Source organism: Entelurus aequoreus, linkage group LG13 (genome assembly GCF_033978785.1).
Source record: "Entelurus aequoreus isolate RoL-2023_Sb linkage group LG13, RoL_Eaeq_v1.1, whole genome shotgun sequence".
In the NCBI taxonomy this organism is placed as follows: domain Eukaryota; kingdom Metazoa; phylum Chordata; class Actinopteri; order Syngnathiformes; family Syngnathidae; genus Entelurus; species Entelurus aequoreus.
This window is the reverse complement of record NC_084743.1, coordinates 4,090,271-4,106,168: the sequence shown is the minus strand read 5'-3', so window position 1 is coordinate 4,106,168 and position 15,898 is coordinate 4,090,271. Positions and strand designations below refer to the sequence as shown.

The 15,898-nt window shown below is 36.6% G+C and overlaps 1 protein-coding gene and 1 long non-coding RNA gene across 4 annotated transcripts in view; one reads left to right on the top strand and one right to left on the bottom strand.

The window, feature by feature from the left end:
• The window catches only part of LOC133663071 (uncharacterized), a 26,628-nt gene extending 18,615 nt beyond the window's left edge, over positions 1 to 8,013 (top strand). For all 3 annotated transcript variants that reach the window (XR_009828228.1, XR_009828229.1, XR_009828227.1), the window contains one exon: positions 7,581 to 8,013. This is a non-coding gene — a long non-coding RNA (uncharacterized LOC133663071). The remainder of the gene's footprint in view (positions 1 to 7,580) is intronic.
• Positions 1 to 15,898, bottom strand: part of fzd4 (frizzled class receptor 4) — a 39,713-nt gene that overhangs the window by 9,463 nt on the left and 14,352 nt on the right. Inside the window, exons 2-3 of the mRNA XM_062067261.1 lie at positions 11,747 to 11,884; positions 6,464 to 6,850 (exon numbers count right to left, since the gene is read on the bottom strand). Coding sequence (XP_061923245.1) covers positions 6,464 to 6,850; positions 11,747 to 11,884 — 525 coding nt within the window. The remainder of the gene's footprint in view (positions 1 to 6,463; positions 6,851 to 11,746; positions 11,885 to 15,898) is intronic.

Below are 15,898 nucleotides of genomic sequence, written 5' to 3'. Positions count from 1 at the left end.
AAAATAAAAAAAATCCCACCAATATTCATAGTGATTAAAAAGTGATAAGTGTTAAAAAAAAAAGTTATCTTTTTTTTGCTTTATACATACAAGTCTCTAGATCAACTTCAGATCTATCAGTCGGTTATAAGTTTTTAAGATTTTTCTTCATGTTTTTTTTTGCTATTTTGTATGCCCTTTTTGTCAAAGAAAAGTGTTTTTTATAATGCAAACACAAAAGATATGCAAAAAAATATTTCAGAATGATGTGAAGTAATTGGAGACTTTAATAATTCATAACATACATTTTGATTCATTACTATTTTTTGAGTAATGATGGTTTTAAAGGGGAAAAAAACCAGCCTGCATGGCAGCTTTGTGTTATTAGAGTCAACGTGTAACTTTTTCTCGTCACATTTCACCTGTTTGCTCTTTTATTTCATTGTGTGAATGCTCCAAAACATTCACACATATGCTTTTCTACACCAAAATTCATCTATTTATTATTCTTCTTCTCCAAAATGTTGCCGCTTAACCTTCCACATTTTTCATCCCATTCAAACCGTTCCAACTTCAAACTGTTCAGCCTATTCTGGGATCGCGGGCTTTTCCTTGACAAATTTCAAATATTTCCAGATTTCCCAGAATTCCAGGTTTTCCAGGACATTTTTCCCATTTAAATTGGAATTGGCCATTTTTTCAACCTTCCACCATTTCCACAGTTTTCAATTGATTCAAACCATTCCACCTTCAACACATTCCACTCATCCTGAACATTTGAACTATCATTTTTCCAAGTCCAAAAAAATTCCAGGAATTCCCAGAAATCCCATTTTTTCAACCCCTTTTTTCACTCTTTATTCTTGCGACTACTCCTTCCACATTTTGCAACCCACTTCAAAGGGTTCCACCGTCAAAACATTCTTCTTAATCAGGACTGGAAAAATTCACGTTTTTCCACAAATTTCAGGAATTCCATAATGCCATTTTTCAAATTAAAAATGTTACTATTTAAACATTTCTCGACCAAATTGGAAAAATTCCATTCACATTTTTTTTTTTTAGCATTCATAACAAAATTCCAGCTTTTCCCGAAATTACCAAATTTCCATGAAATTCCCGTTGAAATGAATGGAACATTTCTCCAAGATCCACAAATCATACATTTTGGCACCTATTCAAACCGTTCCAACGTCAACACATTCCACTCATCCTGAACATTCAAACTATCATTTTTCCAAGTTCGAAAAAATTCCAGGAATACCCGTAAATCCTGTTTTTCAACCCCTTTATTCACTCTTTATTCTTGCGACTACTCCTTCCACATTTTGCAACCCACTTCAACCGTTCCACCGTCAAAACATTCCTCTTAATCAGGACAAAGACCAATGTTGTTTTTTGAACGGGAAAAATTCCCGGTTTTCCCCAAAATCCAGGAATTCCATAATACCATTTTTCAAATTAGAAATGTTAGTACTTAAACATTTCTCGACCGATTTGAAAAATTCCATTCACATTTTTTTTAGCATTTTAAAAAAAAATCCAGCTTTTCCCGAAGATACAAAAATTTTCATGAAATTCCCGTTGAAATGAATGGGACATTTCTCCAAGATCCACAAATCATACATTTTGGCACCTATTCAAACCGTTCCAACGTCAACACATTCCACTCATCCTGAACATTCAAACTATAATTTTTCCAAGTTCAAAAAATTCCAGGAATACCCGTAAATCCTGTTTTTCAACCCCTTTATTCACTCTTTATTCTTGCGACTACTCCTTCCACATTTTGCAACCCACTTCAACCGTTCCACCGTCAAAACATTCCTCTTAATCAGGACTGGAAAAATTCACGTTTTTCCCCAAATTCCAGGAATTCCATAATGCCATTTTTCAAATTAAAAATGTTACTACTTAAACATTTCTCGACCGATTTGAAAAATTCCATTCACATTTTTTTTTTAGCATTTATAAAAAAATTCCAGCTTTTCCTGAAATTACCAAATTTCCATGAAATTCCCGTTGAAATGAATGGGACATTTCTCCAAGATCCACAAATCATACATTTTTGCACCTATTCAAACCGTTCCAACGTCAACACATTCCACTCATCCTGAACATTCAAACTACAGTATAATTTTTTCAAGTTCAAAAAAATTCCAGGAATACCCGTAAATCCCTTTTTTCAACCCCTTTATTCACTCTTTATTCTTGCGACTACTCCTTCCACGTTTTGCAACCCACTTCCACCGTCAAAACATTCCTCTTCATCAGAATAAAAAAACAATGTTGTTTTTTGAACTGGAAAAATTCACGGTTTTCCCCAAATTCCAGGAATTCCATAATTCCATTTTTCAAATTAAAAATGTGACTACTTAAACATTTCTCGACCGATTTGAAAAATTCCATTCACATTTTTTTTTTAATTCCAGCTTTTCCCGAATTTACCAAATTTCCATGAAATTCCCGTTGAAATGAATGGGACATTTCTCCAAGATCCACAAATCATACATTTTTGCACCTATTCAAACTGTTCCACCTTCAACACATTCCACTTATCCTGAACATTCAAACTATCATTTTTCCACGTTCAAAGAAATTCCAGGAATTCCCAGAAATCCCATTTTTTCTACCCCTTTTTTCACTCTTTATTCTTGCGACTACTCCTTCCACATTTTGCAACCCACTTCAACCGTTCCACCGTCAAAACATTCCTCTTAATCAGGACTGGAAAAATTCACGTTTTTCCCCAAATTCCAGGAATTCCATAATGCCATTTTTCAAATTAAAAATGTTACTACTTAAACATTTCTCGACCGATTTGAAAAATTCCATTCACATTTTTTTTTTAGCATTTATAAAAAAATTCCAGCTTTTCCTGAAATTACCAAATTTCCATGAAATTCCCGTTGAAATGAATGGGACATTTCTCCAAGATCCACAAATCATACATTTTTGCACCTATTCAAACCGTTCCAACGTCAACACATTCCACTCATCCTGAACATTCAAACTACAGTATAATTTTTTCAAGTTCAAAAAAATTCCAGGAATACCCGTAAATCCCTTTTTTCAACCCCTTTATTCACTCTTTATTCTTGCGACTACTCCTTCCACGTTTTGCAACCCACTTCCACCGTCAAAACATTCCTCTTCATCAGAATAAAAAAACAATGTTGTTTTTTGAACTGGAAAAATTCACGGTTTTCCCCAAATTCCAGGAATTCCATAATTCCATTTTTCAAATTAAAAACGTGACTACTTAAATATTTCTCGACCGATTTGAAAAATTCCATTCACATTTTTTTTTAAATTGCAGCTTTTCCCGAATTTACCAAATTTCCATGAAATTCCCGTTGAAATGAATGGGACATTTCTCCAAGATCCACAAATCATACATTTTTGCACCTATTCAAACTGTTCCACCTTCAACACATTCCACTTATCCTGAACATTCAAACTATCATTTTTCCACGTTCAAAGAAATTCCAGGAATTCCCAGAAATCCCATTTTTTCAACCCCTTTTTTCACTCTTTATTCTTGCGACTACTCCTTCCACATTTTGCAACCCACTTCAACCGTTCCACCGTCAAAACATTCCTCTTAATCAGGACTGGAAAAATTCACGTTTTCCCCAAATTCCAGGAATTCCATAATGCCATTTTTCAAATTAAAAATGTTACTACTTAAACATTTCTCGACCGATTTGAAAAATTCCATTCACATTTTTTTTTTAGCATTTATAAAAAAATTCCAGCTTTTCCTGAAATTACCAAATTTCCATGAAATTCCCGTTGAAATGAATGGGACATTTCTCCAAGATCCACAAATCATACATTTTTGCACCTATTCAAACCGTTCCAACGTCAACACATTCCACTCATCCTGAACATTCAAACTACAGTATAATTTTTTCAAGTTCAAAAAAATTCCAGGAATACCCGTAAATCCCTTTTTTCAACCCCTTTATTCACTCTTTATTCTTGCGACTACTCCTTCCACGTTTTGCAACCCACTTCCACCGTCAAAACATTCCTCTTCATCAGAATAAAAAAACAATGTTGTTTTTTGAACTGGAAAAATTCACGGTTTTCCCCAAATTCCAGGAATTCCATAATTCCATTTTTCAAATTAAAAATGTGACTACTTAAACATTTCTCGACCGATTTGAAAAATTCCATTCACATTTTTTTTTAAATTCCAGCTTTTCCCGAATTTACCAAATTTCCATGAAATTCCCGTTGAAATGAATGGGACATTTCTCCAAGATCCACAAATCATACATTTTTGCACCTATTCAAACTGTTCCACCTTCAACACATTCCACTTATCCTGAACATTCAAACTATCATTTTTCCACGTTCAAAGAAATTCCAGGAATTCCCAGAAATCCCATTTTTTCTACCCCTTTTTTCACTCTTTATTCTTGCGACTACTCCTTCCACATTTTGCAACCCACTTCAACCGTTCCACCGTCAAAACATTCCTCTTAATCAGGACTGGAAAAATTCACGTTTTTCCCCAAATTCCAGGAATTCCATAATGCCATTTTTCAAATTAAAAATGTTACTACTTAAACATTTCTCGACCGATTTGAAAAATTCCATTCACATTTTTTTTTTAGCATTTATAAAAAAATTCCAGCTTTTCCTGAAATTACCAAATTTCCATGAAATTCCCGTTGAAATGAATGGGACATTTCTCCAAGATCCACAAATCATACATTTTTGCACCTATTCAAACCGTTCCAACGTCAACACATTCCACTCATCCTGAACATTCAAACTACAGTATAATTTTTTCAAGTTCAAAAAAATTCCAGGAATACCCGTAAATCCCTTTTTTCAACCCCTTTATTCACTCCTTATTCTTGCGACTACTCCTTCCATGTTTTGCAACCCACTTCCACCGTCAAAACATTCCTCTTCATCAGAATAAAAAAACAATGTTGTTTTTTGAACTGGAAAAATTCACGGTTTTCCCCAAATTCCAGGAATTCCATAATTCCATTTTTCAAATTAAAAATGTGACTACTTAAACATTTCTCGACCGATTTGAAAAATTCCATTCACATTTTTTTTTAAATTGCAGCTTTTCCCGAATTTACCAAATTTCCATGAAATTCCCGTTGAAATGAATGGGACATTTCTCCAAGATCCACAAATCATACATTTTTGCACCTATTCAAACTGTTCCACCTTCAACACATTCCACTTATCCTGAACATTCAAACTATCATTTTTCCACGTTCAAAGAAATTCCAGGAATTCCCAGAAATCCCATTTTTTCTACCCCTTTTTTCACTCTTTATTCTTGCGACTACTCCTTCCACATTTTGCAACCCACTTCAACCGTTCCACCGTCAAAACATTCCTCTTAATCAGGACTGGAAAAATTCACGTTTTTCCCCAAATTCCAGGAATTCCATAATGCCATTTTTCAAATTAAAAATGTTACTACTTAAACATTTCTCGACCGATTTGAAAAATTCCATTCACATTTTTTTTTTAGCATTTATAAAAAAATTCCAGCTTTTCCTGAAATTACCAAATTTCCATGAAATTCCCGTTGAAATGAATGGGACATTTCTCCAAGATCCACAAATCATACATTTTTGCACCTATTCAAACCGTTCCAACGTCAACACATTCCACTCATCCTGAACATTCAAACTACAGTATAATTTTTTCAAGTTCAAAAAAATTCCAGGAATACCCGTAAATCCCTTTTTTCAACCCCTTTATTCACTCTTTATTCTTGCGACTACTCCTTCCACGTTTTGCAACCCACTTCCACCGTCAAAACATTCCTCTTCATCAGAATAAAAAAACAATGTTGTTTTTTGAACTGGAAAAATTCACGGTTTTCCCCAAATTCCAGGAATTCCATAATTCCATTTTTCAAATTAAAAATGTGACTACTTAAACATTTCTCGACCGATTTGAAAAATTCCATTCACATTTTTTTTTAAATTCCAGCTTTTCCCGAATTTACCAAATTTCCATGAAATTCCCGTTGAAATGAATGGGACATTTCTCCAAGATCCACAAATCATACATTTTTCGCACCTACTCAAACCGTTCCAACGTCAACACATTCCACTCATCCTGGACATGCAAACTAACACTTTGCCAAGTTCCAAACCATATTCCAGTTTTCCTGGAAATTCTAAATCTTCAACATTCAACACATTCCAACATTCAAACAATTCTTACATTCATACTACATTCTGTTAGCATTTCAGTTCGTCAGAATTGGAGCATCCACACTCCATTCCTTCAGGAATTGCCTCATCTAGTTATTTGTTTTTTTGCAAATGGCCCCGGGGCCACACTTTGGACAGGCCTGCACTAATGCATCCGTGTTGGTCAGTTTCCAACAATCTCCCATTGCATCTAATGTTGCTAAGGTAGTGCCCCTGTACATTTATTTACATATTCAGGCCACTAAAACCCGGGATCAGTCTGGGACGGGCGTACTTACCAGGTAGGCAACGCTGTACAAATTGCAGCACATGGACAGGAATATGATGGGCCGCTCAGGGTAGGAGAATCGTTGTGAATCCAAGAGAAAGGTCAGCACGGTCAAAGTGGTGGAGAGGAAGCAGAGGACCGCCCACACCGCCATCCAGGCGTCGGTGAAGACTTTGGCCCCCCGCCTGTACAGGCCGCTGTCGTAGCCGCACTGGAGAGCACATCTGTCGGCCTGCTTCAGCCAGACGTACTGGTCGGGTGCGGACCCTAGGGCCTGACACTCCTCCTGGTGGGGAGGGTGACGGATGGGGTGATAGGGTGGATCCTCGTCCCCGGGGCCCTCCATGCACATGTGGTTGTAGTCATTCTGAGGCGGGAAGAGGCTGCAGTTGAGCACCTGCAAAGGGGAAGGCGATGGAGAAAGTTACGCATTTCTGTCAGCGAGAGAAAAACGAGCAGCTGCCATCAAATGTGCAAACTGATGTGTTTGTAATGTGTCCAAAAAGTACTTTAACACTGTGGTCCCCAACCTTTTTGTACTTACGCTTGAAAATTTGTCCCACGGACCGGGGGGAGGGGGGGGGGGGGGTAGTAAAAAAAATTATTATTATTATTATTTTTTTTTTATATAAAGAAATACTATCATGTGTGCTTACGGACTGTATCCCTGCAGACTGTATTGATTTATATTGATATTTAATGTATATATTGTGTTTTTTATGTTGATGTAATTAAAAAAAAAATATATATATATATTTTTTAATTTCTTGTGCGGCTGCGGCCCGGTACCAATCAGTCCACGGACCGGTACCGGGCCGCGGCCCAGTGGGTGGGGACCACTGCTTTAACACACACCAAGTTTTATTTAAAAACATATGAAATACATACAATGTACTTTCTTATATTGTTCGAGCTTCTTAAAAACTATATTCTTTTTTATTTGTGTGTTTAAATATGTTTATTAGAACTACCGTAAATTCCACACTATAAGCAGCTATTTTTTTCTCCTATGCTTTGACCCCTGCGGCTTATAAAACGGTGCGCTGACGGCCATAATGCGAATAGTTCTTCTTAAAAAAACAAGCAAGCAAAGACATTGAAAAGGTGTGTTATTGTTTGTGCTGCAGGTGCTGCGTTGCCCTTCTGTCAGACTTTCAACCGGAAGTACAAATGCCGCTTCCATAGCGTTTCTGCTCGTTTGGATTCTTCATTCATCACTCCAAGCGACGTTTGTAAGTTTAACAATATAACTAAAACAATTCTTACTTACTAAACCGTCCCATGTGTGATGTCTGTAGGAGTGTTTTCATGCATATTTGTACGCGCTATCCTAATGTAATGAAGCTAGCGTTGTTAGCATTAGCTAATATGCTAAAAGGTTTATAGTATTACCTTACAATGGCATTCTTTTTGTGTTGATTCAGTTTTGGAAATTCACTAAAATGTCACTGTGTAGTTATTGAGTCTGTTTGGCTGATTGGAGAGCTAGCTTCCATGACCATGACTTCTGTTTTGTTTGATCAGCCGTTTAACTGCCTTGTTACAAACACCGTTTGGAAACAATTAAGGTATGTAAATAAACATTTACAAAATCTTTCTGTATAAATAACTCATTTCACAACGTATATATCTGCGACTTATAGTCCGGTGCGGCTAATATATGGAAAAATTATTTTTTTCTTCAAAAATTTGGTAGGTGGGGCTTATACGCCAGTGAGCTCTATAGTCTGGAAAATACTGTCTTTGCGATACCATACGTATCACAATTAGGAATGGGCACCGTTCACATTTGAATCAATACTCTGGCAACTTTCCAGTACCTGAAAATTATTGGTACTTAACAGTACCAATTTTTGGTACTTTTGTGTGTGTTATGTTTTTAATAATTCATTTAAAAAATTGCTGATTATGATAACTGCTGCTGAGTTACTGTATATCTTGTTTTTTTATTACACTTCTGAGTCTCATTTGCAAGTATGACAATAAGTTAGATGGCAGTATGGTGTTTTTAATAAAAAAAAAATGTAATTATTTTTTTTATCTCTCCTGTCCAGCCACTCAGACAAATCATATTGTTGATGTAGTAGAATTTTATTAAACAAACCCAGTTTTATTTTAAGTAATATAAATATTTACCACAGCTTTTTTGTTGAGGACGCCTTTGTTCGATTGTGGCTGTAAAATGTGCGCGGACACAGCTAGAATGTGTCTTCAACATGCATCACGATAGAACGCTGATATTAAAAGGTCCATCGTCGGCCAAATTTTAATTTGTATCGTATATTGTCAACATCGTGCAAGCCTATTCGATTCGCACAATTAAATAGCTTAGCTGCTTGGACAGCAATGTGTTTTTATAAGTTCAGATTGGTGAATGTCGTTTCTTAATGGGGAAAGACGTTAATGTCTCTTGCATTCACGTTAGCATTTTGGCTAGCCAGGCATGAGCACCCCGAGCTTGCTTAGGATAGGATAGGATAGGATAGGTCTTTATTGTCATTGCACAAGTACAACGAAACTTTGTTTTAAGCACAAACCCGTTCAAGATTAGACAGACAAACAGTGTACAGGGTTACAGAACAGGAACGCTGATGGGTTGCCACAAGGCGCCCCGTAAAAGATGGGAAAAAGGTCAACGCTGGGGAAGGATGAGTAAAAAAATACAATCCAGACTGGGCTCCTAAGGGGGCCCAGTCTGGAGAGGGGTAAAAACCTCCATAGCAAAGCACATCAGTGTTTCCCACACATTCATTTATTTGTGGCAGCCCGCCAAGAAAGAATTACGTCCGCCACAAATAAAAATTAAAAATAAAAATAAATAAAAATAAATGTATATATATATATATATATATATATTTATTTATTTTTTTTTGTCCTCTCCAGCTTCTCAGGCAAATCATATAGTTGATGTAGATGCCCATATCGGCTGTTCAGATTTACTTTACAAAAGAGAAGTGTAGGATACTTCTCTTGTTGCCTTATTTGTATTTGACTTTATTAAATGTATTTATATTAGAAACACAACATGTGTATACAACAAAGGGTGCAAAGTCTATAGGCAGTAGGAAACACATGGTTAAGTGTAGGGAGTAAAACTGATGGCAGTCTAAAGTTCAAGATTTTTGGAGCTCTTTGTTCAGTGGATCAGATGTTTGATGAAGCTCTGTGTCTATCTACCACCACTACTGTTTTCTGTTTATTTGTTACTGACTGTGGCAGGACACCTCTGCCTCTGTTTCACTTTATGTTGCTGGTAAATAATATGGTTGTAGTAGTAGGCTAAAGTTAAATGATTTAGTATGCACTAATTAAAGGGGCAGAGCTTTGAGACATTTTAGCTTTTATATTTTATAAGATATATTTTTTGTAAGAACCACAATTAATAAATATATTTCAGTGAATAACTTATTGTTCAAATCTGTATATAAATATGTACATAAAGTGTTGTAATTATATTGTAAAATGGATGGATGGATGGATAGATGGACGTTTAAAACAAAACTGTTATTATTAATTAGTAAGTATACATTTTTTGAGCCTTTTTAGAGAAAATCAAATCATTGTAGTAAATTATGCAAATTACTCGATGATGTCATGGTGACCACGCCCATAGCCACGCCCCCACCGCCACAGGTATCTTGGCAGTTTATGGGAAACACTGCACATATACATATTACAACGTACATCTTGAGATATCTAGCAACAGAGGGGAGGAGGGGGCCATGGTGGCAGGCCGCAGCTTCTCCAATAAAAAAAGCAGTATCACCGATCTGAGTTTATCAAAGTATGGCTATCGATCACGTTTCTGTATGATTAACAACGATGAGAGTAACTGTCGGGAGTTTTACTGCAGTTTATCAGTAATACCGTAAATCAGCGGTCGCCAATCTTTTCTAGCCCAATATCCCTGGTCTCGGCCAAAAACCAAGGCAAGATCTACCCCTGCGTCAACTGTGGTTTGTGTGTGTATATACAAATATACATACTTTTTTTTTTGTCTGTTTGTTTTTAGTATACAAAGCTTTGTGTTTTTATTGGCTGATGTCAACACTTGCTGTTTACCCAGTTTTTATGCGTGTTTTTATTTTGGTAATGTGCCTATAAGGGCCAATAACGAACGAGTCACGGGCCACAGATGGCCCCGTCCCGCACTTTGTGCACCCCAGCTGTAGAAGCTAACTGTTTATGGCCACTATAGTCTTAGTACCGTCGTACTTGTCCATCCTAGGGTCACATTTGGGACACGAGTCACATGGTTGTCTTACGTCAGCGCCTGAGGTAGTAAAATCAGCTGTTCACTTGGCGGGTTTTTCCTATGGGATGAGCAAGGAAGTCCTTTAGCTGCCGCCTTGTTTTTTTTATCATATATTACTGCCTGTGCACATGTCAATGTTTATTTTTGTATATATAAACCAACACGAAATCCATACTTTGGAGCAATGTTCACGGACTCTAGTATTTGGCTTGTCAGCTTCCCGTCGCAGACGATTGATTAAGGTCTTGGTTGAGGGAAGACTTGTTGGACGTTGGATGCTAGAAAATGTCCGATGCCCGTCTGCGAGACGATCGGGTGAAGTGTGGCCGTAAATCATGACATTCACGGATGTTTACGACTAGGGATGTCCGATAATGGCTTTTTGCCGATATCCGATATGCCGATATTGTCCAACTCTTTAATTACCGATACCGATATCAACCGATACCGATATCAACTGATATATACAGTCGTGGAATTAACACATTATTATGCCTAATTTGGACAACCAGGTATGGTGAAGATAAGGTACTTTTTAAAAAAATGAATCAAATAAAATAAGAAATAAATTAAAAACATTTTCTTGAATAAAAAAGAAAGTAAAACAATATAAAACAGTTACATAGAAACTAGTAATTAATGAAAATTTGTAAAATTAACTGTTAAAGGTTAGTATTATTAGTGGACCAGCAGCACGCACAATCATGTGTGCTTACGGACTGTATCCCTTGCAGACTGTATTGATATATATTGATATATAATGTAGGAAGCAGAATATTAATAACAGAAAGAAACAACCCTTTTGTGTGAATGAGTGTAAATGGGGGAGGGAGGTTTTTTGGGTTGGTGCACTAATTGTAAGTGTATCTTGTGTTTTTTATGTGGATTTAATTAAAAAAAATAAAAAAAAAACCAAAAAAAACGATACTGATAATAAAAAAACCGATACCGATAATTTCCGATATTACATTTTAACGCATTTATCGGCCGATAATATCGGCAGACCGATATTATCGGACATCTCTATTTCCGACTCACCTCTGGCCAGATGAAGCCGAACTCCTGAAGAACCGGCAGACACTTCCTCTTGACAGACATGCACATGCTCCCGCACGGGCCGATGGGTATGGGCACCTTATCCGTGCACATGGGCACGTAGACCGAGCACAGGAAGAACTAAGGAAAAAGAGAGAGATTATTGTCAAACGTTCCCATACGGCTGAAACCGAATTGAGGCGTTTACATCCATGCTGTGCTCCATGACATCATCTTCATCCATTGTATATTTTCACTTCAAACTGGAAAAAGAACAACTTGAGTCAACACAAGCGACAAGTGTGTGTCTCCAAAAAAACAACCTTCTCAGTGGCCTTGTGGTTAGAGTGGTAGGTCGTGAGTTCAAACCCCGGCCGAGTCATACCAAAGACTATAAAAATGGGAGCCATTACCTCCCTGCTTGGCACTCAGCATCAAGGGTAGGAATGGGGGTTATATCACCAAAATGATTCCCGGGCGTGGCCACCGCTGCTGCTCACTGCTCCTCTCACCTCCCAGGGGGGTGAACAGGAGGATGGGTCAAATGCAGAGGACAAATTTCACCACACCTGGTGTGTGTGTGCCAATCATTGGTACTTGAACTTAACAACAACAACGTGTGGAGTAACCACAAGGGGCATGGGCCATGTAATGCTTCATAATCCCTTTAATCCGAGGCTCCGTTTTCTGTCCCATGGCAACCGTTTTGAAATAGATCTGAGTCCGGGTCACAGACGCAAGACATTTTCAAGAATGAACTTCGGCCGTTTCAGAATGCGAGAGATGTTTGGCGTCGTCGTCCTGCTTTCAAAAAGTCTTATTACCGTTTATTTTATGTGAGCTCAACTTGTTGACAGCGTGTCAGTACTTTGTTTTTTGGCACAAATCGAAACCCCGCTGATCTATAAAGGTTCATTGTGTCCTTATTACGAAAGTTTTTTTTTGACACTGAATTTTTTGCAATTGAATTTTGTGAACTGATTTATTTATTTTTTTTACATGAAATTATGCTGACAATTTCATTGAGAAAAATAATTGTTAGCAAAATGCGTGTTTCAAAATTCCAATGTATAAAAATTCCATTGCAGATTCTAACCATTGGAACCATTTCTATTAGGGGTGTAACGGTACACAAACATTTTGGTTCGGTACGTACCTCGGTTTAGAGGTCACGGTTCGGTTCATTTTCGGTACAGTAAGAAAACAACAAAATATAAATGTATTGGTTAATTATTTACCAAATTTGCAAAATCTTCCACCAAAAATATTTTTCTTAGTGGAATATTTGATGTGAAGTAATGGGAACCTTGGATAGGTCAATAATTCATAATAACATTGATTTTGATTCAATATTATGTTTTGAGCAATGACAGTTAAAATGAAAAAAAAACCAGCTTTGTTTTATTAGTGTGGGAAGCAGATCAGAATCATATCCATATTTAAGTGTTACTTCTTTCTAAACTCCTATAGTCATATAACGAATAGCTAGTATTCTTCCTTCTTTTGAGTCTCATAGTAAGGTGTTGGCCTTCTAGATTGGAATGTGTCAGAGTAGAGATAACTCGGAGTAGTCTAAACAAAGGGAGTGGGGGCGAGGGACAGAGGGAAGATCACGGGACTTCCGGGGGTTGGAGGGGAGACCGAGCTAGACCGATCTGGACCGGGCTGGGGAACGCTGGGGTACTAGATTGGTCTCACGTTTGTCCTCTAAGCTTGGAGAATAAACCACAAAATACAAACTACTGCCTGTTGATTGAATATAAACATCAGCTTATTGCCATGAAAAGAATCTGGGAGAGACTAGCAATTTGAATTCCCCATTGGAGGAATGCTGGTCAACGCAACAATAGTCAACATTGCAACTTTTTCTAAACTACGTTTAACCTTTAAGCTTTTTTATTTCACTTTTGTTATGTTTTTGTTTATTTTAATAGTATTTTTAGAATGTGCCGTGGGCCTTTAAAACATTAGCTGTGGGCCGCAAATGGCCTCCGGGGCACACTTTTGACACCCCTGCTATAGATAAAACATTAAATGTGATAAATCTATGGATAAAAAGCAGAGCCTGGCGACGCATGCGCGTTTATCATAACTCTCTCTCTCTCTCTGTCTCTGCCCCTCCCTCACCAATGCCGCTGCGTGCACAATTTGTTTTGTTTTTAACCCCTTCTTAACCCTGAACGTACATTGAAAATACACGCAACCCTAACTCAAAATGCAGAACATTTGAGGCATTTAAGAAACTCCGCCCTGACAGCTCCGCAAAAGAGGACATGTCCAGTGAAAAGAGGACGTGTGGTCAGTCTATCCTAGCCCGTTAACTGCTAGCATGCCGCTAACGGGCTAGGATAGACTGACCATACATCCTCTTTTCACCGGACATGTCCTCTTTTGCTGAGCTGTCAGGGCGGAGTTTCTTAAATGCCTCAAATGTCCGGCATTTTGAGTAAATAATGCACACCGAGGCACAACACACGGCAATGTGTTGTGCCTCGGTGTGCATTGTTTACACAACGTGCGTTACGCTACTAAATATGTTCGTGTGGAAACTCGTTCGGTACACCTCCGAACCGAACCGGAACCCCCGTACTGAAACGGTTCAATACAAATACACGTACCGTTACACCCCTATATTATACCATACCAACTTTATTTATAAAGCCCTTTAAAAACAAGCACAGTTGAAGAACAAAGGGCTGTACAACACAAAGATATACAGGCAAAGGACAGACTAAAACAATAACATTTAAAACAGAGGTAAAATACACATTGAAAAAGCAAATACAAATTATCTTAAGAACAATTTGTTAGATAAAAGCAGTTAAAAAAAGTTAAAAACAGTTTAAAGTCTCATGCTGGGATACAAGTCAGTGAATAAAAATGGGTTTTAAGAAGATTATGCCCAGGTAGCTGAACTGCATTTGTATGTTGCTTTGCAAGACCCGTGTCACGTGACTTCAAACTTAAACCTCATTGGCTGCTACTGAGACAGGATCGATTGCTTCAGTCTTGATTTACCGGAAGTAAGTATTTGCTTTTTGAAGCTGAGAATTTTTTGACATGGTATTTTTTTAAACACACACAATTTTTCAACAACATTTTTTTCAATGAAATTGTCAGCATAATTTCATGTAAAAAAAAAAATCCTGCTTCAGTTATATAAATTTAGTGTAAAAAAAACTAAAAATGTTCAATTAAATTGTCAGCATAATTGGATGTAAAAAAAAAAATAAAAAAATCTGGCTTCAGTTACATAAATTCAGTGTAAAAAAACTAAAAATGTTCAATGAAATTGTCAGCATAATTTGATGTAAAAAAAAAAAATCCTGCTTCAGTTACATAAATTCAGTGTAAAAATACAAAAATGTTTCAATGAAATTGTCAGCATAATTTGGTGTAAAAAAAAAAAAATCCTGCTTCAGTTACATAAATTCAGTGTAAAAAAACTAAAATGTTTCAATGAAATTGTCAGCATAATTTGATGTAAAAAAAAAAAAAAATCCTGCTTCAGTTACATACATTCAGTGTAAAAAAACTAAAAATGTTCAATGAAATTGTCAGCATAATTTGATGTAAAAAAAAATAAAAAAAATCCTGCTTCAGTTACATAAATTCAGTGTCAAAAAACTAAAAATGTTCAATGAAATTGTCAGCATAATTTGATGTAAAAAAAAAAAAAAAATCTTGCTTCAGTTACATAAATTCAGTATATATATATATATATATATATATATATATATATATATATATATATATATATATATATATATATATATATATATATATATATATATATATATATATATATATATATATATATATATATATAAAATGTTTCAATGAAATTGTCAGCATAATTTGATGTAAAAAAAAAAAAAAATTCAGTGTAAAAAAAATGTTTAAATTCCTAATAAAGACACAAATTACCCTCCATACTGGTCCTAACAGCTGTGATGAGGTGGCGACTTGTCCAGGGTGTACCCCACCTTCCGCCCAAATGCAGCTGAGATAGGCTACAGCACCCCCCGCGACCCCGAACGGGACAAGCGGTAAAAAAATAGATGGATGGATGGATGGTCCTAACGGGCACCCATTCATGTAATATCCAATGGTGCCGTGTTATTTTAGGGTTGCGCGTGACGTCACGCCCGGTTG